Here is a 25,120-nt window from a genome sequence, read left to right on the forward strand (position 1 = left end):
AAGAAGCTAAAGATGGTTGGGCTTAGGACACTACCCTGAAGAATTCCTGCAAAGGTGTCCTGGAGTTGAGATGACTGACCTCCAACAACCAAAACCATCTCAGGAGTCCACCCAACGAAAGAGCAATGCTCAAAAAGCTTGTGATTTTAAATAATACTGTTGGGCTATAACCTGGTATTATGTGACTTCTGACCTTGTGCACCCCAGTCCAACAGTGGCACCTCCACATGACATCTTCCTATCTGTCAGGTATGACTCCAACCACCGGAGAGTTTGCCCCCAATACCCATTGATTCCAGTTTTGACAGGACTCCTCGATGCCACACTTGGTCAAATGTAGCCTTGATGTTAAGGGCTGGTACTCTCACCTCATCTCTGGAATTCAGCTCTTTTGTCCATGTTTGAACCCAGGCTGTAATGAAGGAAGAAGCTGAGTGAACCTGGCAGAACTCATACTGGGCATCACTGATGTGTTGCTTGTTTCTCAACTTGTCAGTAATTCTCTACTTTGTACTACAGGTTAAGGAGGTCATCAATGCTAGGGAGAGGGCCAAGACTAGAGAGGAGGTTGATGACATCAAAGTTCAATGCCTTCTTAAGAGGACGTTTTCAAAATTGTAGACATACAGGATAGCTGCTCCAGTATAGATGGCAAGGGCATTGAATAGCTGCAAAAGGAGTTCTGTAAAATGTATGAGTCATGATAGTTCTATCAGAAATGACTACAATTATTTTCCAGTCATCACAACCTGAATGTAAAATGCCCTCCAATTCACAAATGCAGCAGCTTGTTCCCAGTGAGTTCTAATGGTCATGTAAGTGAAATAGTTGGGAAACACACAGTGATCCTGAAGATAACTCCCACCTCCCACCAAGGCTTATACTCTGTTAGTCTCACAATTGCATGTAACATCTTTGCTCTCAATGGCCCCAATCCTGACAGCACTAACTCTTCATGCCCTGCATGCTGCCTCACACATTTGGAACAGTGCTCCACCTTTACCAAAAGTAACAGCTGTGCCACCAATTTTTATTTTCTTTAATACCTCTCTCTCTTTCTTTCTCTCTCTCTCTCTCTATTCTTGGAGAACTGCCTACAATAGCGCACTATACTCCAGGTATGCTCTCACCAAGTCGCTGTACAATCACAGCAAGACATCTCTGTTCCTGTACTCAGATTCTCAGATACCAGCAATTCTGGACCGCCAGTATTTCCAGCACCCCTCTCTTGTCCCGCAGAGATAGAGAAAGACAAAACCTCACTTCATACCCAAAGATTGAACAACCTCACCTAGTGCATACCATCTTTGTCAAGAAAGTTTCCTGACAGCTGCAGACTTAATCTGAAGAGACTAATTAATTTCAATAAATTCTTGTTTAATGAGTATTCATGATATGCAAATACATGGTAAACAGGTTCCTGTCACTTTACAATACACTGTCCACTCCACCATTGACACATTGGCATTTGAATTTCTAATATTGAACCTGACACCAGAGAACCAAGATTTTGGCTCCTACTTAACTAAATTAACCAATCTTCCACATTTCTTTCCATTACATGCCCCATTAAATACCTACCATACTTTTAAATTATCGCTTTTCTGTAAAAAAAAAACTACAATTTAGGTTGCAAACAGACTTCTGAGTTACTCCATTCAACTCAATGTATTCTACGCTCAAAACAGTGGTACTTGAAACTTTGTTTCATTAGTGACAACTGATGCTAGATGAATTGTTGAATTTAAAATCAGAGATTGGCAGATTGTAGTTTATAAAAGGTATTAAGGGATATCAGGCAAAGGCAGGTTAATTGAATTAGATCACAGATCAACCACAAAGGTTTGTTAAATAACATCCCTTCGAGATACTGGACAGGATTTTTAATTTTTGTTAGAGACCGCATGATTAGGGTCAAATGCAATCTGTGCAGAGAGAAATCACCCAATGTGGCTTCTTCTTGATTGCTCAATTAGCAGGCAGACAGCACACTCATTGACTTTCTCAGCAACTTTAAAAAAGTTAAAATAAAAACATCAACATGTGGATGGGAAGCCCCTTCATAAGGCATCTTGTGATCAGAAATGTAGCCAATAAGAATTTGCAAAGTCTTCCTGGACCGCTGACTCTGTTAGAATTACCGCTTCTGGGCAGCTGCCAATGTTATGGGGGCCTGTGAGCTTGCTGAAAATCTCTAGTTGGCCTCCAGTCTCTGGTCATAACCACCCTTTCAATTAGCTAACAAAACTTCTTCCATTTGCGCGCAAAAAGTCATTCCATCTGAGGTGTCCACGAGGAAAATGGCTCAGGAGCAGAAGGATGCTTGAAAACCAACAAGTCAAATGACAGGTCAAAATTACACATCTTTCTGCCTCCAATCCTGACCCGATATCAGGGTTTTACAGTCTCCCACCAGCAACCATTGGGTAGGAGAAAGTGGAAATGGTGTTCTGCAACCAATCACAGTCCCTCTCATTGCAGAGAATACAAACATAGCACTTGATGTCCAGCAGAGTAGTACTGCGACCTCTAATTTTTGAACGAGGATTTAACGGTAGGCATTTCTGAAATTTTCCTCTTTAAAGAAGAAAATCCTGAAGAAAGGCAAACTATACTTCCTCTTATTATGGAATATTTGAAGTCCAAAGTTTGTGCAAAGGAATTAAAGCTCAGCTGGCCAAGTAAAGGACCCAAAGACAATGCTGCAAGCAAATGGTGCACATCAGCCCACAGTCCTCCTATGCAGCAAGTGTGGTAAAAGCTGGCATGCCAGAATGGGGCTTCTGAACCACACCAGGCAATGCTTAACACAGAGTGTTAACCACATCATAGTGTAAATTATGACTTGGAAGGCTGCAACTTCGGTAAAAAGTTTCATACTTACTTTCAACATTTAATTTTGCTTTCGTCTTTTCATGAAGTGTTTCACATGAGTAATTCCCACGGTCCGCAAAGCTCACGTTTTTAATGGTAAGAGTCTGCTTGTTTCCAGCCACCTTAATATCTATTTTTCCATCACTCTGAATGATGATGTTATTTTTCATCCATTTAACTTCACCACAAGGTTTTGAGAGTTCAATTTCAAAAATGGCTGTATCTTTTTCTTGGACAGTCATGTTCTCCAATTTCTTTTTAAATAATGCTGGAGCTTCTGTTAACAAAATTTCAATAGAAGTAGTACTATTGTAATTTTTGAAAACATGCAATTAATTTAAAATCAGTCAGCTTTTGCGCAAGCTATGCCAGCCCAGGAATAAATCACAGGGTTCATTCTATGTGGCTAAACAGCAAGTCCATGGGCTCCATAGATATTGGCCTTGAAGGGGAGTCAGAGCAATATCAGAGCCTGCTGCCGAAGAAAGGTGGAAAATCTGGTCACTGACAAGTGCAAGATGGAGTATCAAGGCATAGTGTGGAATAACGGATAGCAGTATGGAACGGTAGGTACAGTGTGTAGTAGCTGTAGTATTTTTAATGTGGTGTCAAGAAGAATAGACCAGATTCACATTGAGATACCTTACTTTCTTTGTGGGCAGGTTAATCTTCTCTGAACGTAGCCAGCAATGTCAATGGTTGCTTTGCAGCAAACAGGTCTTGGATAGGTAAGTACAAATGGGCAATAAGCCTTTTATCTGCATATACATATTTCAACGGCCTCTTGGGACATTTCGAATTTATCCTCATCATAGAATCATAAAATCCCTACATTGTGGAAAAAGGCCATTTGGCCTTTCATGTTTGCACTGATCCTGTGAAAAGCATCACATTTAGACCCAGCCTCCACCTTATCCCCATACCTCCACATTTAACATAGCCAATCCACCTAACCTGCACATCTTTGGTCTGTGGGTGGAAACCCAGAGCACCTGGCGGAAACCCACGCAGGCACAGGGAGAATGTGCAAACTCCACACTTTACCCAAGGCGTCAGTCAAACCCAGGTCCTTGTACTATGAGGTAGCAATGCTAACCACTTGAGCCACCATGCCACCCAAATGTGGAAGGTGGTGCACTTTCAGCAAAAAAAAAATCACACTGCTCCAAACTGGAGCCTTAATTGTCACAGTTACATATGTAAAACAACTCCATTGCTTTTAACTTAACCATTTCCTTTAGTCTACATCCTCTTCTACCCTTGATAACTAGTTTAAAGTTCACCCTGTCTTCACTGTTGAAGAAAATGTGCTGATTTTCACCCAGTACTGTGAAAAAACATTTTTGGAAACACATTGACTAAACAATGAAGTGAAGAATTAAGACTCCTGCTGCAAGGCTGAAGAAACAAATAAGGAAAGGAAGCAAGATTAGTCAGTGCATTGAGTATAGGAGTTGGGAATTTATGTTGTGGGTATACAGGACATTGGTGAAGCCACTTTTGGAATACTGTATTCAATTCTGGTCTTCCAGTTATAGGAAAGATATCGTGAAACTTGAAAGGGTTCAGTAAAGAATCACGAGGATGTTGCCAGGTTGGAGGGTTTGAGCTCTAGGGAGAGGCTGAATAGGCTGGGGCTATTTTCCCTGGAGCATCAGAGGCTGAGGGGTGACCTTACAGAGGTTTATAAAATCATGAGGGGCATGGATAGGGTGAGTAGTCAAGGTCTATTCCCCAGAATAGGGGAGTCCAAAACTAGACGGCATAAGTTTAAAGTGAGAGGGGAAAGATTTGAAAGGGACCTAAGGGAAACTTTTTCACACAGAGGGTGGTGTGGGTATAGAATGATTTGCCAGAGGAGGTGGTGGAGGCTGGTACAATTACAACATTTAAAAGACATCTGGATGGGTATATGAATGGTAAGGATTATCTGGTCAGCATGGACGAATTGGAGCAAATGGTCTGTTTCCGTGCTAACATCTCTGTGACTCTATGTCTAAGAAGAATTTGCATTTTGAACTGCAGTCACTGCTTTTACACAGGCAATGACTGGGATTTTTCAGGCCTTTGAGGATTTTGTCTGTATAGTAGCCATCATTATCTTTTCTCTAAAATACAAGTTAAAACTGAAAGGAGTTAGCCAACAATGTAAGTATGCTTTCAAGAGGTTTTAATCCAAATTTTTTGGGGATCCTTTCAGAATAAATTAGTGTGTATCTATTCTGAGCTACTTGCTAACAAGGTAATTTTGATTCCTCACCTTGAACTTGAAGGTTTGCAGTTATTTTCATATCTTCAACTTGTGCAGAAACTTCACATGCATCCATTAGTTTCAGGTCTCTAATGGTCAAACTATGATTGGTTCTTTCACAGGATACGACATATTTCTCGTTTGGTTCAATTTTGACTCCATTCTTATACCAAGTGACTGCAGCATCTTCATGAGAGACACTGCATTTAAAGGTGGCATCCTCTCCTTCCACAGCCACTACACTGTGAAGTTCACTTTCAAACTTAATAATCTTTGGAACTGCTCAGAATAAAACAAAAGTTTTAAAGTTAAAAACTATTAAATCTTGCTCTTTCAGCTACTATAAATGTATGAACATACAAATTAGGAGCAACAGACCATTCGGCCCCTCAAGTCTGTACTGCATTTGATAAGATCATGGCTGATCTAATTGTGGCCTCAACATTCCTGTCTAACCTTTTTGTCCATGGTCAGTCAAGTATTAACATCAGTAAAACAAAATCCACTACTAGATGGGCACATCTTGTTGTTCAATGTAGCTGATTTATCAGCATCACCAAGTTATCAGTGAGGTTGTTATAAAAGAAGAAAAAGACAAGATATAGAAATACACACAAACTAGCCATGAGTTCTGACCTTTTTTTTATTCTTTCATGAAATGTAAATGAGAATTTGTCACTAATTCTTAATTAACCTTAACTGGTGCCTTTTCAGAGAGCAGTTAAGAATCAATATATTGTTGTGGATCTGGAGTCACATGTAGTACAACCCTGCTTAGGACAGCACATTCCCTTCCCCAAATGGCATTAGTGAACTGGATGGATTGTTAGAACAATCATTACATGGTTGTCATGAGAAGAACTTTCCCTTTATTCCAGATTTTTAATTAATTCAAACCTCATCAATTGCCATGGTAGAATTCAAACCAATGTGCCCAGAACAATAGCCTGAGCCTCTGGATTACCAGTCCAGTGACACTGCCAATACACCCCTCCAAGTCATTCAACATCCTGACATGGAAATATATCACTGGTCCTTCACTGTCACTGGATCAAAATCCTAGAATTCCATCCCTCACAGCTTTGTGGGTCTACCTACACCACATGAATGCAGAGGACGAAGAAGACAGTTCACCAACACCTTCTCAGGGGAAGTAGGGATGGCAACAAATGCTAGTACAGCAAGCACCATCCACGCCCACGAGTGAATAAAAAGAACTTCCTCTATTACTTAGAGTAACAGTTTTTTTTATGGCAAAATAGAGGAAACGGAAACAAACGGAAAGCAATCAATTTGCCGATTGATTGATGGTATTAAAAAAATCATAGCTTCGATTGGTACATGATTGATTAACTCTGTACTACCCTTCGAAACTTTTGGAGGATAATATATTTAGTAAGCCTCTTAGCTGATAATAATAATCGTAATTTAATTAGTAAAGATTTATTCATTTATTTACTTTTTCTTAATCCAATAGTCACTGTAAGGTCAGAAATAGCATCTCATGGCATGGTACGCTTCACCTGTGAGATGAGGGAAAATAGGGACAAAATAAATGTCCCTGACAACTATATCTGCAGGTAGTGTTTCCACCTGCAGTTCCTCTCAAACCGCATGGATCAGCTGGAGCGGTAGTTGAACACACTTAGGAGCATGTAGGTGGCGGAAAGTATCATAGAATTTCAGGGATGTGACTGCACAAAGTTGAGGCAGATGGATGGGTGACTGCTAGCATGGGAAGACAGTCTATGCAGGAGGCCTCTGTGGCACTTTTCCTCTCAAACATGTATACGGTTTTAGATCCCGTTCAGAAGGATGGCCAGTAAAGGGATGGTGATAGCCAGTAGCAGTAACCTGAATGGTGGCACCGCAGTTGGATTTATTGTACAGCAAGGAGGGCCAAAGTGCAGGTGAGCAATGTCTTTTTTAAATCTCTCCTCTCATCTTAAAAACATGCGTCCTAGTCTTGAAATTTCCCATCTTAGGGAAAAGATAACTACCATCAACTCTATCGATATCTTTCATTATTTTATAAACATCTATCAGGTCACCTCTCAACCTCCTATGCTGCAGTGAAAAAAGTCCCAGCCTATCCAGCCTTTCCTTATAGCTCAAACTTTCCATACCAGGCAACATCCTGGTAAACCTCTTCTGAACCCTCTCCTGCTTGATAGTATCCTTCCTATGACTGGGCAACCAGAACTGGACACAGTATTCCAGAAGAGGCCTCACCAATGTCCTGTACAACCTCAACATAATGTCCCAATTCCTATACTCAAAGGACTGAGCAATGAAGGCAAGTGTTCCAAACGTCTTTTTAACTATCCTATCTATATGTGATACAAACTTTAAAGAATTATGTACCTGCACCCCTAGGTACCGCTGTTCTACAACATGACCTAAGGCCCACCATTAATTGTATAAGCCCTACCCTCGGTTGTTGTACCAAAACGCAATACGTCACATTTATCCAGATTGAACTCCATTTGCCATTTTTCAGCAAATTGACCCATTTGATCAACTTTAATAACGTTAGCTTGCTCTCTATGTACGGATGCTGCCTGACCCACTGTGATTTCCAGCATTTTTTGTTTTCAGTACAGATTCCAGCATCTGCAGTAATTTGCTTCTATATTGTGATTAAAAGTACAACTGGCCCACTGAAGGCTGAGAGTGGAGATACAATCAATGACCATGGGGAAATGGCAGACATGCTGAACGATTATTTTGTTTCGATATTCACAGTGGGAAAGGAGGATAGCTTGTCAGAAATCCCTTTGGGAAATTTTTGGAGTCTATAATCAAAGATAGGGTAACTGATCAGGATAGGGTAACTGATCACGTCAAAAACTCCAGTTAATCAGGGAGAGTCAGCAGGGTTTCATGAAGGTTAGGTTATGCCTGAAAAACCTCAGAGTTTTCTGAAGAGGTAACAAAAGTGGTGAACAGAGATGAGTCAATAGATGTTGTTTATATGGGCTTCCAGAAGGCTTTTGATAAAAGTCTCACATAACTGACTGTTAGCGAAGGTGGAAGCCCATGAAACTGAAGGCAAATTACTGACATGGATGGGAAATTGGTTGAATGGCAGGAAACAGAGAGTTGGAATAATGGTTAAGTACTCAAAATTAGTAGGACGTGAGTTGTGGTGTCCCACAGGAATCTGTGTTGGGGCCTCAATTATTCACAATATTCATTAATGAATTGAGTAAAGGCATAAAATATCATTTAAATACTTATAACTTCTTATCAATATCAATATTACCCAGTGATATCAAAAACCACAGCTCAATGCAAAAATTGAAACACACTTCATAGAATGCAGCTGATTTAAGTTTGTGTACATTCCAACTTATGTGTAGGGAGTTTTTAAAGAATCTTATATTTTTCAGGTAAAAACAAAATATTGGAAATGCTCAATAGAGATTTTATGACACACCTTGATTAATGCCAGATTTATAATATTTAGCTTTTATATATACTTGGGCTATGCGTTTGGTTTTACCAGTTAAAAATGCATCTGCTTTCTCTTTTTTGATAGAAAACTATTTTCTAAAGAGAACAATAAGTTAATACACTTTTTTTTATATAAAATGCACATTTCAGTAAAATGTAACTGTGATTATTGCAAGATTAATAAGAACATTAATACCAAATAATTTACAGTATGTTGCGAAATTGGGTAGAGAATTGTGGATTAGAAGGCAGGATGGTAGAATTTGATATTTGTAAAATGATGTGGGGAAGAGTATGTAGTCCCTTTTGAATGATTATGTGATTTTTCTAGGCTTGGAGTTTTAAAAAAATGTCTGCAGGCAGCAGCAGATGCAAAGACAATTCTTAAAATTGAAACATTGTATCAAAATGCTATACTGTTAGCAGGTAAAGCAACATTTTTGCCAAGACAACAGGGTTGTGAATTTAGCAAATTAACTTAAACCAAGCCTTAGATGCCAAAACCCAATTAAATTTAAATCTGATGGTTTTGACAACCTAGGACCAAGCTTATTGTAAGGAATTAATAGGTCATCAAAGGTATAAAAGAAGAGGCCATTTGAAAATCAGTGTGAGAGCAATTGCCATCTGTTAAGAGAGCAGCTCTCAATAGCCATCAGCTATGAAGAAAGAGAAAGTCACTGTCTGTCACAGAAATCTCTAAACTCTCAGAGTAAGCATCATCTAAATAAAGGTACCACAGCACCCTTAGCTAATATTCCTAACACAAGAATTCGACGGAGAAAGGCATTCCTGACAGAAGAATTCGACGGATAAAGGCGTTCCTGACTGGAGAACAGTGGAGAAGGCAAAGAACATTTTGGAAGACTTATCCTGGCTGTAATTTTGAGAGACTAAGTTGTAATTTAGTTTTCTTATAGTTTGGTTTATATAAATGGGACTTGTATTTATTGGACCAGCATAGCATTAGAATTTTGTTTTATTCAGGAATAGTCAGTAGTTAAGGGGGAATTGTTTGGTTTGTTAGTAGTTCTGTTAATTTGTTTACTGTTAGAGTTAGATAAATAAATTGTTACTTGTTGATTTTAAAGTGAGTATCAGGGATTTCTTTCATTTAACCAATCCTTTATAACAGATTGGGGGGAGTTAGAGGCAGGTTATACCACTTTTCACACTTCTTTTAACAGATTACGAAGTGAGGTGAGCTTTTCTGGGTGTTTTGGTTTTAATTATCTGAGAGGTGGCGACCTCATCTCTGCTTCGTAACAAAATCAGAATCTTCGGCATGGTTGGGAGGGGAGATGTGTAATTTCTTCTATCAGTAAAACGTTAACAGTGAAAAAGTTTAGTTAATAAAGCAGATCAAAAGCTGAACAAAGTATTTACCCATAGTAGTCAATTTAGCAGTTGTAACATCGTCCTTTGATTCACATTGATATTCTCCCTCATCCTCAGCAGTTACTTCAGAGATGGTCAGGCTTCGTTTCTGTCCATCCGCTCGTATTTTTAGCCTACGGCTTGGTTTGATTTCTGTTCCATTTCGCCGCCATAAGACGTCACCCTTTGCTTGATTTAATTCACATGTAAGCTCAACTGTGTTACTGCACAGAGCATTTACATTTTCAAGCTTCTTTGTAAACAAGATGGGTAATTCTATGAGGAAGACATAAATCCAGTGAGCACCAATTTATGCTTTTTCAAAATAATGTTATGTCAATCCAAAGTTCCATAAACCAGCTTTACAAAGGATATTTATTCATATAAGCACCAAGGTTAGTACCCTACAACTTACAATATTACAATGAAAAGCCCAAAGTAGGGAGAAAACACCAGGGTTGAATTTTTGTGCAGTAATGGTTAAAATGTTGGGTGGCACAGCGGCATAGTGGTTTGCACTGGTGCCTCTCAGTGCCAGGGATCTGGATTCGATTCTAACCTCGAGCAACTGTCTGTGTAGAGTTTGCACATTCTCCCATGTTCGCATATATTTCCACCAGGTACTCCAGTTTCTTCCCACAGTACGGAATGTGCAGGTTAGGTGGATTGGCCATCCTGAATTGCCCTGTAGTAGCTAGGGATGTGCAAGCTAGGTAGATTTAGCTATGGGGTTTCGGGGATGGGGGAAACAGGGTCCAGATGGGACGTTCTTTGGAGGGTCAGTGCAGACTTGATGAGCTGAATGGCCTCTATCTGCACTGTAGGAATTCTATGATACTATGATATGAAATTAGTAAAGGGATGACAAATGCTGAGATCTTCTTAGATTGTTACTAACCTGTAACTTGAATGGTGAAGGTCAATTTTTCTTTGGCTGCTTCACATACATATTCACCTCCATCTTTTGGCTCCACATTCTGAATGATAAGCTTTCGGATTTTGCCGTGGGATTCAAGTTTCCACTTTTTACTCCAATTGAGCAGTTTTCCATCACTGAACCATCTGACTTCAGTTTTGGAATGTGACACTTCACAGCTGAGACTTGCATTCTCTGATTGTTGAACTTTCACAACCTTTTGAACTGCATCTTTATTAGCAAATCCTGATTCCAATTCTTCAATGAAAGAGAGTCCAGTTAGTACACAGGATAGACAAGTGCAAAAATACCACTAACTAGTGAGATCTTACAGTCGTATCTCTAACTTTGAGCCAGAAGGCTTAGGATCAAGTCCCACCTGATCTCGAAGTGTATCATAAACTATTCAACCATATGGATTAAAAATATGAAATCTAACCATGGCTTTCAACTCAAAGTTATCAAAGGTTTATCGAGGGACACAAATGAATTCATAATTATTTAATTCAGAATTTAATTTACTTTAACTGACTTATCATAGAATTAGGTTTACGTCAGTCGGCATTGGACCAATTGAAAATTAATACAGAAAGCGAACAGGGAAACAGACAAAATTCCAAAAGGTCATCAAGTTCCTCCATGGGCTGACTGTCCACCATGTAACAATTTTTAAATTGTTACCTTTGCTGCAACATTAATAGAATGTCTAGCTATTATAATCATTCAGTATAATCTGAGAAGGTGTTTCCTTTTTTAAAGGATTTTAGATTTAGGGGGCACAGATTAAAATAAGGCGTCTCACACTTAAGACGAGATGTTGTGACATAGGGTGTGTGATTTATGTATATTTTAATATCATTTAGTTTTAAGCTTGGGTTTTTGAAATTTGAATTAGTGACATATGGGCTTTTCAGTGCATCTGAAGTGCTTAATAATTAACTTCTCAGTATTCCTGTAGCTATGATGATTTAGTTAAAAAAAAAAGTTTGATATACAAGTACCCTTCAAGGTGAATTGATTTTTATATACAGTAGGAGAACTTATGACCAAACAAAGTAAACAATTGTGCCTCAAGGTTTCAGTTAGAAATTTCTGGACATTTCTTTTAAAGCTTAGGAAAAACACCTGTCGCTAGAATTTTTGTTTAGTTTGGGGCAGTTCTGCATAAGTTTTAGGTGAAGATGAACATATAAAGCAGTGCTCCTGAGAAAGGAAGAAGATACTTAAAAAATACATTACCGTAGTCAAAGGACTTCGGGTAGAGTTTCAGACTAAGAGTGTTTGGGTGAAACCCTGAAGAGATTATTTGAAAGAGATAGCAGGAACTGCAGATGCTGGAGAATATGAGATACCAAGGTGTAGAGCTGAAGAAGGGTCTAGGCCCGAAACGTCAGCCTTCCTGCTCCTCTGATGCTGCTTGGCCTGCTGTGTTCATCCAGCTCTACACCTTGGTATATCTTATATCAGAGATTATTTGAAGCTGGGTTAAACTCAGGTGTATGTAAGCTCCTGAAAGAGGCTGTTACTTAAGCTGGGAGTTGAAGTCACAGTTAAATTAATCAAGATGGTAAAGAAAGCTATTTTTCTCTGGTATTAGTACTTAAAAAAGGGTGCAATTGGGTATAGTACCGAGGTGTTCCTGAGATGTGAGGGAATGTTTTGGGAATAATTGGATGATACATTACTATATGCTTCAAAATCTTCAAATTTGTGTTTTATGTAACTAGATTGGTCTATTCTACTTTCATGAGTCAAAAGATCTAATTCTATTCTACTCTGAGGATCCCACATTTAATTGTTTTATTTTAGCAATTATTTATAGAGAGATGTACAGCATAGAAACAGACCCTTCGGTCCAACTTATCCATGCAAACCAGCAATTCTAAATTAATCCAATCCCATTTGCCAGCATTTGGCCCATATCCCTCTAAACCCTTCCTATTCATATACCCATCCAGATACCTTTTAAATGTTGTAATTTTATCTTCAGTTGTTTTGTTCAATAAACTTCTATTTTATTGTTAAATCCGAACGTTAATTGCATGCTAATGTTTCATTAAGAGACCACACTGTCAAAACCAAACCAAAACAAAATCTGATCTATCAATCAGCCAGATTTCACTCTGGGATCTGACCTATCTCGTAATAAAATCAAGTGGGATTATAACAATGTCAAGAAATGTCTTCTACGACAAGGCCACTGAGTCTTTGGAATTCTCTTTCCCAGACAGCAGTGGTGGCTACGGAATAGAACAGTTTCAAAACCAAACAGATTTTTGATTGACAAGTAATGGTACTAGGGTCAGGGAAAAAAAAAGCAAAGTACAGTTACGGCCAGATCAAATTGGTCGTGATCTTACTGAATAGTGCAACAGATTCAGTGAGTCAAAAGATCTAATTCTGACCTACTCTTCCGATCTCTTTTTTTTAATTTCTAGCAATTATTTATAGAGAGTTGTACAGCACAGAAACAGATCCTTCGGTTCTACTCGTCCATGCCGGCAAGATATCCTAAATTAATTAGTCACATTTGCCAGCATTTGGCCCATATCCCTCTAAACCACTCCTATTCATATACCCATCCAGATGCCTTTTAAATGTTGTAATTGTACCAGCCTCCACCACTTCTCCTGGCAATTCATTCAATGCACACACCACCCTCTTGTGTGAAAAAAATTGCCCCTTAGTTCCCTTTTAAATCTTTCCCTTTCAACTTAAATCTATGCCCTTCAGTTTTGTTCTCTCATACCCTGGGAAAAAGACTTTGACTATTCACCCTATCCATGTCCCTACTGATTTTATAAACCTCTATAAGGTCAACCACAGCCTCTGATGCTCTAGGGAAAATAGCCCCAGCCTATTCAGCCTCTCCCTATAGCTCAAACCCTCCAACCCTAGCAATATCCTTATAAATCTTTTCTGAACCGTTTCAAGCTTAACAACGGGGTAGGCGATGGCCTAGTGGTATTATCGCTAGACTATTAATCCAGAGATCCAGGTAATGTTCTAGGAACCTGGGTTCAAATCCCACCATAGCAGATAGCAGAATTTGAATTCAATAATAAGAGACTAATAATGACCATGAAAGCATTGCCAATTGTCAATGACCTGATTCTCAGGAAAACCCATCTGGTTCACTAATGTCCTCTTGGGAAGGAAATCTACCATCCTTACCTGGTCTGGTCTACATATGACTCCAGACCCATAGCAATGTGGTTGCCTCTTAACTGCCCTTTGGGCAACTAGAGATGGGCAATAAATGCTGGTCCAGCCAGCAATGCCCACTTCCAATGAATGAATTTTTTAAAAATCATTCCTATAACGGGGAGACCAGAAATGAACACAGTATTCCAAAAGTGGCCTAACCAATGTCCTCTACAGCTGCAATGTGACCTCCCAACTCCTATATTCAATGCACTGACCGATAAAGACAAGCATACCAAGTGGCTTCTTCACTATCCTGTCTACGTGCGACTCCACTTTCCAGGAACTCTGAACCTGCACCCAAGGTCTCTTTGTTCAGCAACACTCCCCAGTACCTTACCATTAAATGTATAAATCCTACACTGATTTGCCCTAACAAAATGTAGCACCTCACATTTGCCAAAATTAAACTCCACCTACCACTCCTTGGCCCTTTTGCCCAACTGATCAAGGTCCCACTGTACTCCGAGGTAACCTTCTTTGCTGTCCATCACACCTCCAATTTTGGAGTCATCTGCAAACTTACTAACCAAACTTCCCATATTCACATTCAAATCATTAACATAAATGACAAAAAGCAGTGGACCCAGCACTCATCCTTGCTGCACACCACCGCTCATGGATCTCTAGTCTGAAAAGCTACCCTCCACTATCACCCTCTGTCTTCTACCTTTGAGCCAATTTTTTATCCAAATAGCTAGCTCTCCCTTTATTCCATGTGATCTAACCTTGCTAACCAGTCTACTACGTGGAACCTAGTGAAAGGCCTTACTGAAGTCCATACGGACAACGTCCACCGCTCTGCCTTCATCAACCCTCTTGGTCACTTTTTCAAAAAACTCAATCAAGTTAGTGAGACACAATTTCCCATGCAGAAAACCATATTGACTGTCACTAATTAGTCCTCCTTTCCAAATACATTAAATCCCGTCCCTCAGAATCCCTTCCAGCAATTTACCCACCGCTGACTTCAGGTTCACCGATCTCCGGCTTTGGCTTTTAATAATGGCACCATGTTAGCCAAACTCCAGTCTTCTGGCACCTCAGCTGTCACTATCGATGATGCAAATATCTCAGCAAAGGGCCCAGCAATCACTTCCCTAGCTTTGCACAAAGTCCTAGAGTACACCTGATCAAGTCCTGGGGATTTATCCATCTTGTACGAGCTGAGTTACTTTATATCTTTTGGAGGAAAGTAAAGATAGGGGACAGAATTTCTTCACAAACGACTCAACCACCATCAAAGGAAACGGCAGGACATAGATCAATTGGAAAGTTGGGTGGAGAAATGGCAGATGGAATTTATTCCGGACAAGTGTAAGCCAAATGCAAGAAGGGAGTATACAGTAAATGGCAGAAACCTTAGGTGCAGTGATATACAGAGGGAACTTGGAGTATAAGTCTATAGCTGTCTGAAAGTGGCAACAGAAATGGATAAGGTGGTAAAGAAGACGTACAGCATGCTTGCCTTCATCAGTCAGTGCACTGGGTATAAAAGTTGGCAAGTCATGTTGCAGCTGTAAATAACTTTAGTTCTGCCGTAATAGAAATATTATGTGCAGTTCTGGTTGCCACGCTAAAGGAAGGATGTGGAGACTTTGGAGAGGGTGCAAAAGAGATTTACCAGAATGTTGCCTGAAGTGGAGTGTATTAGAGAGTGTATTAGGAGAGGTTAGACAAACATGGATTGCTTGCGCTAAAACATTGGATGCTGAGGAGTGACGTGACACAACTGCATAAAATTATGAGACGCTTAGATGGGGTGGACAGTCACAGTCTTTTTTCCAAATGGAAATGTTAAATACTAGTGGCCATTGCTTTAAGGTAAGAGGGAGAAAGTTTAAAGGAGATGTTCAAAGTATTTTTAACACAGTGAGTGGCAGGTAACTGGAACACACTGCCACGGGAGGTGGTAGAAGCAGATACAAGAGCAATGTTTAAGAAGCATTTAAACAGATACATGAACAAGCAGGGAATACAGGTATATGGGCCATGTGCAGGTGGACAGAATTAGTTTAGAATGGTACCGCTGTTCGGCACAGACAGGAAGGACCAAAAGACCTGTTCCTATATTGCAGTCCTATGTTCTATGTATGTTTGTAGGTTTGCAGCAAGTGCAAATTACGACCTTAAATAAGTTTTCCATAAATTCTCTAAGTTACAACCTTATAACAGATGAAACTCCAAAAACGATCACTTTTTACAAAAATGCTGTGACAAGTGATAATCTTGTAAACATCATCAGCAAACAAAGAAATTAAAATTAAACGGGAGACCATCAACAATCATTACTGACCTGTAACCTCAACATCAAAAGTCAATTTCTCTCCAGCTGCTTCACATACATAACTGCCTCTATCCTTTAACTCTGCATTCCGAATGATGAGTCTTCGTATTCTACCATCAGATTCAAGTTTAAGCTTCTGACTGGAACTGAGAGATTTTCCGCTTTTGGACCATTTGACTTCAGTTTTGAGCTGCGATACTTCACAGCTGAGAACAGCATTGTCCAATGCTCGAACATTTACCTCCTTCTGAACAGCTTCTTTATTGGCAAATACTGGTTCTGGTTCTGGTTCTGCAAAAGAGTTTCCACTGGCAAGTAAGATCAAGAAATTTTAGGCCCAATGATACCACCTCTTTTGGCGTTGTTAATCCAAAATGGATTCTTTATTGATAAATAATGGCCCTCGTTCTGCAAAAGAGTTTGTAGCGTAACTAAGTTTCTCACTTTCTGATGCTCATTAAAGTTGACCTCTATACCAAGCTTTTGACCAAATTTGTCCTTAATTGCCTCAATGTTGAAAACAGATTTCTAAAGGGAAACCATGTATAACTAAATTGCTTGAGTTTTTTGAAGAGGTAACAGAAAGGCACCATGAGGCACCAGGGAAGGTGAATGCCTAGTGGTATTGTCGCTGGGTCGTTAATCCAGAGACCCAGATAACGTTCTGGAGGCCCATTCTGGGTTCCAATCCTGCCATGGCAAATGGTGGAATTTGAATTCAATAAAATATCTGGAATCTAAAATATCTCGGGTGGCACGATGACATAGTGGTTAGCACTGCTGCCTCACAGCGCCAGGGACCCTGGTTCAATTCCACACTTGGGCGACTGTCTGTGTGGAGTTTGCACAGTCTCCTCGTGTCTACGTGGGTTTCGTCCGGGTGCTCCGGTTTCCTCCCACAGTCCAAAGATGTGCAGGCTAGGTCATGCTAAATTGTCCACAGTGTTAAGGGATTTGTAGATTAGGTGGGTTATAGGGGGATGGGTTTGGGTGGGTGCTCTGAGGGTCGGTGTGACTTGTTGGGCTGAAGGGCCTGTTTCCACACTGTAGGGATTCTATGATCTATGATCTATGAATTAAGAATCTAATGATGGCCACGAATCCATTGTCAATTGTTGGAAAAATCCATCTGGTTCACTCATGTCCTCTAGGGAAGGAAACTGCCATCCTTACCTGGTCTGGTTTACATGGGATTCCAGACCCACAGCAATGTAGTTGACTCTGGTCAGCCCTTTGGGCAATTAGATATGGGCAATAAATGCTGCCTAGCCAGCAACACCCTCATTCCATTAACGAATAAAGAAATAAAATGCTGTTCATGTGGGTCTACATGGACTTCTACAAGATGTTTACTGAGTGCCACATAACAGGCCTGTGACCAAAGTTATAGCTCATGGAATAAAAGTGACAGTAGCAAAATGGCTGCAAAATTGGCTGAGAAATAGGAAACAAGAGCAGTGATCAAGGATGTTTTTCAGCTGGAGGAATGCTTGTAGGGGAGTTCCTTAGGGTCATCAGTAATGGGACTCTTTCTTTTCCTGATACCTATTAACGATATTGATCTTTGCGTGCAGGGGACAATTTCAAACTTTGCAAATGACACAAAACTTGGAAGAATTGTAAACTGTGAAGAGGGCAGTATAAAGCTCCAAAATGAAATAGACAAGTTAGTGGAGTCAGCAGATTGGTGGTGGATGAGACTCAATGCAGAGAAGCATTAGTTGATGCATTTTGATAGGAAGAACAATTAAAGTCAATATAAAATAAGGGTAGCATTCTAAAGGGGTACAGGAGCAGACGGAACTCAGTGCATACATGAGGAGGTAGGACAGGTGAATGTCGCTGCAGCAATGGCAGCAGCTGGAGGCTTTGGCGGTCAGCCACGAGGCAGCTAGTGTGCCCAGGTAGAAGTCTGGCAGTTGGTAGCATTGCGGCTTCTTCAAGGTCCAGAGTGTGGAAGCAGCTGGGGGCTCAGACAGGTAACAGAACAGAACATCAGCAGGAGTGCAACAGCAGGCAGCCTGGGGCAGCCAACAGTGAGAGCAGAAGCAGGCAGGCTGAGGCAGCCAGAAGTGAGAGCAGGAGCACAGGCAGCCCAGGTGGCCAGAGGCAACTGCGGGAGTAGGCAGCCCAGGGTGGCTGGCGGTGATAGTGGGAGCAGGCAGCCTGTGACAATGGCAGGAGCAGCAACAGGCTTCCCATGGCAATGGCTGTATCAGGGACAGGCTGCAACGTGACAAGAGCAGGCAACGTGAGGCAGTGGCGGGGGAAGGTCAAGCCTTGTGAGGAATGCGAGCCCCGCATGGCCAGGCACTTAAGGACTCTGGTGTTGAGCTGTTAGCTGTGTTTCTTTGTTTTTCCACTTTTGGTAAGAAGGACTGTAATGTTTAACATTATAACTCTGTTTCACTTGTTCTTCTGCTTTGTGCTACAATTCAGTGCCTAGGTCCCTTTTTACCTAAGGTGGTGCCATAAGTGGCGACTTGTAAACTTTTCACTGTTATTAATGTGAGTATTTGTGACAATGAACCTAATTCAAATTCAGGTGGTTAGAGAAATTAATAAAACACACAGTATCCTCAGCTTTATCAATTAGTAGAGGCAGAGAGTTCAAAAGCAAGGAGATGATATTATATATAAGGTACTTGTTAGATGTCAGCTAATGTATTGTGTACAGTTCTGAGCGCCACGTTACAGGAAAGATATGAATACACTGGAGAGCGTGCAAAAGTCATTTACAAGAATGGTTCCAGGGATGAGAAATTTCAGTTATGAAAACAGATTGAAACATTTGGGAACAAAAACAGAAATTGCTGGGAAAACGCAATGGGTCTGGCAGCATTTGTGAAGAGAAAGCACAGTTAACATTTCGGGTCCAGTGACCCTACTCAGAACTAATTGTAGCCAGCAAAAGGTTGGTATAAATGCTAAAGATGGGATCCGGAAGAGGATAAGAGTAAATGATAGGTGGAGATGAAGCCCGTGGAAAGAGAACAGCAGTTGGTCAGTCAAAGGAATGGGTAAACGTCAGCCTGGGGGAATCAATAGTTGCTAAATTGGGACCATTAGTAGCTGACAATGGGACGGTTGTGGCAGCAGCCCATTAGGTGACAAGGCCTGGGGTAAGGACATGGGAGAAGGTGCTCAGGCCCTAAAATTATTGAACTCAATATTAAGCCATATCTCCACCTATCATTTACTCCTCCCTACTCCCCCCACCCCATTCTCAGCACATATATCAACCTTTTCCTATCTACAATCAGTTCTGAAGAAGGGTCACTGGATCAAAAACACTAACTCTACTTCCTCTCCATAAATGCTGCTAGACCTGCTGGGTTTTCCCAGCAACTTCTGTTTTTGTTTCCGATTTCCAGCAGATCTTTGTTTTTCTTTTAAAAGTTGGGACTATTCCCCTTGGAGACAAGAAGGCCATAAGGAGAAGAAAAATTCAGAAGTTTACAAAATTATGTAGAGGGATGAATAGAACAGACAGGGAAAAACTATTCCCGCTCTTAAAAGGATCAAGTGTTGGAGGTAGTATATTAGCATGGATAGCAAAACAACTAACAGATGACAGAGGTAAGGGGGCCACTTTCAAGATAGCAACCTGGAACTAGTGGAGTGCCACAGGGAACACATACCGGCAGCAGCTAAAATGGTTTGCCGGCCCAGATCCTGAAGCAGGTGGATCTTGCTGACTACTAGATCCTTGACTGGTGTTGTTAACTTGGGCCAATCAGGAAGCCCTGGCTGACCAATACAAACAGATGATTTCCTGGTCGTGGTATGTTAATAAAGTTATTTGTACACTTGATGTTTTTTACTGCATCTCACGCCTGCACACACACAAGGGTGCTGGGGAAAATAAAAAAAGAGAAAAATATATATATATGAACAGGAGATTTAGCCTCTCCTCAGAAAAAAAATAAAAGGTTATTTAGAATATCCTCAGTTCAGGGGACTAACTCCTAGCTTGCTGGCCACAGCCAGTGTACTGTGCACAAGTAAATAAAGGGTGACTTGGTAATGGGATATTGGCCTCTTTTTTCAGTGGCAACGAGAGTGGGATTAATGATGTAATAATGCAAAAGTACCTACTAGCTGAAGCCCAACTGGACTTGAAACAGCACTACAACTGGCGTTGCCCTTAGAAAATGGCAACTGGACCATGGGAACTACAGGGCATCCCAATGGAAGTGGACACCCTTGCTTGTCCAACTGAGCTTGAGGAACGCCACTTGATTGTAGGCAATCGCAGAGCCTCACACAGGGCATAATCTGAGCAGAGGGACCCTAGCCCAGCCCACTGCAGAACCCCACAGCAACGCCGAGCCTCAGCCAAGTGGCTAAAAAGTTCTTCAGGATCTGGGCCGGCAAACCATTTTAGCTGCTGCCGGTACGTGGACTCAAGACAGCAAAGGAGTCCTACAAGGCCTGACTTGAGTAAGAAAACTCGTAGGCCGGTACCCAAGAAAGTGCACACCCTGGAAAATTCCCCTACATGTGGGGTGGAACAATTAAATTGCTTAGCGATGTCCAAATCAGAACTGAATAAAATTAATGTTTGGTTAAATGGTCACCCAGTTCCCATGGAGGTCGAATACAGTGCAGCTGTATCTGTGGTTGCAGGACCTGCTTTTAACAAGATCCACCTCGTTCCAATCAATACATCCCTCCACCCCCAAGTCCAGGGATGTAGGCCTGGTCTTTCTCTTGTGGCTTTTCTGCAACTTTTTTGCCTCAGGACCAGTTCCGCTGATTCAGACTCTGACACAGGTGGCATGTAGCAAACCAGAGCCCGTCTGTTGCATCTGGAGCCTCTCGGGAAAGTTCCCTCCTCTTCTATTCAAAACTTTTGATCAACAGCAGAGACTTGTTATTCAGAAATGGACCTCATTCGTAACCAGAGAACTGCCTGTACCTGTTTGTCCATCAACATATGATGCCTAAAATAATATTTCCAACATTACCTGTTTTTATTTCAGATGTGAAGCATCCACAGTCTTTTGCTTATGTACCATGATTACATTTGTCTGCTTTTGTTCCATATATTTTGATATACTTACCTAACAAAAAAATGACAAATTTCAAGGAATGTCAAAATAAAGCAGATCAAAAATAATTGGGCCTACATATCTTTCAAATGCAACAGATAAATATTGGAATTATTAAACAGGTAAAAAATGCAGGATTTTTTTTCTATGCATACTAACCTGAAACCTGAATATTGAAGGTCAATTTCTCTCCAGCTGCTTCACAAACGTATTCACCTAAATCTTTTGATTCCACATTCTGAATGATAAGTTTTCGAAGATTACCACTGGATTCAAGATTAATCCTTTTACTGGTGGTGAGTAGTTTTCCATCTCTAAACCATTTGACGTCAGTTTTGGACTGCAACACTTCACAACTGAGAATAGCATTCTCTGATCGTCGAACTTTCACTTCCTTCTGAACTAAACCTTTATTGACAAATCCAGTTTCTGGTTCTGCAATCAAGAAACATCAATTGGAATGTCAGATCAAGAATGCTTAAAATTATGCTTAAAATTAAAGGTTTGATTAGAGATTAATATAATAATGCATCTAACATACAAAGACAAAAGATAAGCATTCCTAAGTACCAAATTGGTGCAGAATTCATCTTATCTCATTAAGAGATCAAAACTATCACCGCATTCTTCCAGGAGAGACAGAGAGAGATGAAACAGATCACTTTTTAAGATGAAAGAAAGAATACCAAGAAGGAAATAGATAAAGGGAAGCAGGTACAGAGAAAGGTTATGAGAGTGTTTTGAATATGCAGTAAGTTCCTTATCTTAAACATTGTAAAAGCTAAAGAATTGCTTCAGGCTCCACGACTGAATTGTTCAAATGACTTGCATTTTTTCTGCCTTAACAACACTATATGAAACACGTGGAAACTTATTTTATCACAAGATGAATTTCTGCCTCATCAGAGTAATGACTACTCCATTTCTATCCAATTTCAACTGATATTGATTTTGAAATAACTCCAGAGAGGCTGGTATCCCATCATCAAGTCACCAAACGCTATACACCACATACATTGACGACATTTCCTTCCTTTGGACTCATGGCGAGAAATCGCTGAAACAACTACATAGTGATATCAACAAGTTTCATCCCACCATCAGACTTACCATGGACTACTCTTTAGAATCAGTCTCATTCTTGGACACATGCATCTCCATCAGGAACGAACACCTCAATACCTCATTCCACCGCAAGCCTACAGACAACCTCACGATGCTGCACTTTTCTGGCTTCCACTCTAAACATAGTAAAACAGCCACCCCTTACGTATAAGCCCTATGCATACATAGGATCTGTTCGGATGAAGAGGAACGCGAACACCTGAAGGTGTTGATGGATGCACTCACAGGGACAGGATACGATGCTCAACTCATCGATCACCAGTTCCGACATGCCACAGCAAAAAACCATAATGACCTCCTCAGAAGACTTAACACAGGACACAACCGATAGGGCACCCTTCGTCATCTAGTACTTCATGTGAGCGGAGAAACTACGCCATGTTCTTTGCAGTCTTCAACACATTATCGATCACAATGAGCACCTTGCCAAGATCCGTCCCACACCTCCACTTCTCACCTTCAAACAACGGCCAAACCTGAAACAGACCATTGTTCGCTACAAACTACCCAGCATTTAGGACAACATTGACCACAACATTATACAACCCTGTCATGACAAACTCTGCAAGACAGGTCAGATCTTCAACATGGACAGTACCATTACACATGGGAACACCACACACCACGTCCACGGCAGATATTCATGTGACTCGGCCAACATTGCCAGTCAGATATACTGCAGGCAAGTATGCCCCGAGGCATGGTATATTGGTGAAATCATGCAGATGCTATAACAACGGATGAATGGACACCACGCAACAATCGCCAAACAAGGATGTTCCCTCCCAGTGGAGAACACTTCAGCGGTCAAGGGCATTCGGCCTCGGATCTTCAGGTTACCATCTTCCAAGGAGAACTTCGGGATACACAGCAATGCAGAGTCGCCAAGCAGAGGCTGATAGCCAAGTTCAGTATCCATGAGGACGGCCTCAACCGGGATCTTGGGTTCATGTCGCACTACAGGTGATCCCACCACACTATACATTCTCACACACATACACGCATACATTCACACACACTCAGTCACACAAACATACTCTCTCTCTCACCCCCAACACACACGCACTCTCTCTCTGTCACACACACGTATACACACACACACACGTGTGCGCGTGTAAATCAATGGGATGAATTCGCATTTGCAGATACATTCTATTTTGTTCAAAAAGTGCACAACTTATAGACAGATAATGTGGCGTTTTATAAATTCCTACTTTACAAATAAAACCAGTCTGATTCCAAACCAAAACACGCAGGGTGGCTCAGTGGTTAGCACTGCTGCCTCACAGCTCTAGGGACCCAGGTTTGATTCTACCCTTGGGTGTGTGGAGTTTGCACATTCTCCCCATGTCTGTGTGGGTTTCCTCCAGATGCTTCGGTTTCCTCCCACAGTCCAAAGATGTGCAGGCTAGGTGGATTGACCATGCTAAACTGCCATAGTGTTCAGGGATGTGTAGATGTGATGGGTCTGGGTGGGATGCTCTGAGGGTTGGTCTGGACTTGTTGGGCTGAAAGGGCCTGTTTCCATGCTGTGGGGATTCTATGATCAAACAAGATCTAAGATGCATTGTCTGACTTAAAATGTCACCTCTTCTTTACACTGATTAAAACTTTATTTCTCTCAGGGGAGTGACTTGAAAGAAATTTGGGGATTTACATATACATATTAATCAATTAAAACCTTCTAACTGATTATAGATTTAACAGCATCTTAGGTTTGTTAATACATCCTCATCAGTTGTGTGCCCCTTTGATCTTTTACTTATAAATACTGTGTCTGATGTCACCTCTCTCATTAACACCCGAAGAAGGAGCGAGGCTCCGAAAGCTTGTGTTTTCAAATATACCTGTTGGACTATAGCCTGGTGTCTTGTGATTTCTGACCTTGTCCACCCCAGTCCAACACCAGTACCTCCACACACTTTATTTACACATGGAAACTCCTTGACACTGATCCAGCTCCCTCAGATCCAGCTCTCAGAGTGAACAGGATGTCTAACACTCCTGCATTTATCTGGCAGGCACAGCTTTCTGACTGGACCAGATTAAGAGCCCCAATCAAGAAACTCACATTCTATGAGGTCCACCTGGCTGGCCTAGTTACAATCACTACAGATCTCATCTGTACTATCTCAAAAATTCAAACTTTATTATTCCAATAGTCTCCCTCCTTATCAGCCTCTAATTCGCTTTTCTCCACAAACTGCAGTCATCCAGAAGTCCACTATTCATAATCAGCAAGCCACCAAAGTTTGAAATTGAAAATCGATCTATATGCTTATATCCCTTCATGAATTTGCCTTCCTACCTATGAAACATCATCAAGCAGCACAATGTTTTGCAAATTCAGCTCTCATAGTGCATTGGTAGTGTCCATACCTCTGAGCCTGGAAGCCCATGTTCAAGTCCCACCTGCACCACAGATGTTCATTGACATTTCTAAACAAGTGGATTAGAAAATATTAAAAAAAGGCAGACCCAGGGATGGGTTCTGCAGAACTGTTTGCCCCGGGCTAGGTCTAGCCTTATGTATATTCAATATGTTCACCAATAAATGATGTTCCTTTCCAGTTGGG

At 40.9% G+C, this 25,120-nt stretch overlaps 1 protein-coding gene across 1 annotated transcript in view; it reads right to left on the reverse strand.

The window, feature by feature from the left end:
- The window catches only part of obscnb (obscurin, cytoskeletal calmodulin and titin-interacting RhoGEF b), a 583,513-nt gene that overhangs the window by 505,461 nt on the left and 52,932 nt on the right, over window positions 1-25,120 (reverse strand). The window contains exons 10-15 of the mRNA XM_048618408.1: window positions 21,579-21,854; window positions 16,375-16,656; window positions 10,857-11,132; window positions 9,968-10,234; window positions 5,135-5,404; window positions 2,885-3,151 (exon numbers count right to left, since the gene is read on the reverse strand). Of these exons, the coding sequence (XP_048474365.1) occupies window positions 2,885-3,151; window positions 5,135-5,404; window positions 9,968-10,234; window positions 10,857-11,132; window positions 16,375-16,656; window positions 21,579-21,854 (1,638 nt within the window). The remainder of the gene's footprint in view (window positions 1-2,884; window positions 3,152-5,134; window positions 5,405-9,967; window positions 10,235-10,856; window positions 11,133-16,374; window positions 16,657-21,578; window positions 21,855-25,120) is intronic.

Source organism: Rhincodon typus, chromosome 2, assembly GCF_021869965.1.
Source record: "Rhincodon typus isolate 14 chromosome 2, sRhiTyp1.1, whole genome shotgun sequence".
Classification (NCBI taxonomy): Eukaryota; Metazoa; Chordata; class Chondrichthyes; order Orectolobiformes; family Rhincodontidae; genus Rhincodon; species Rhincodon typus.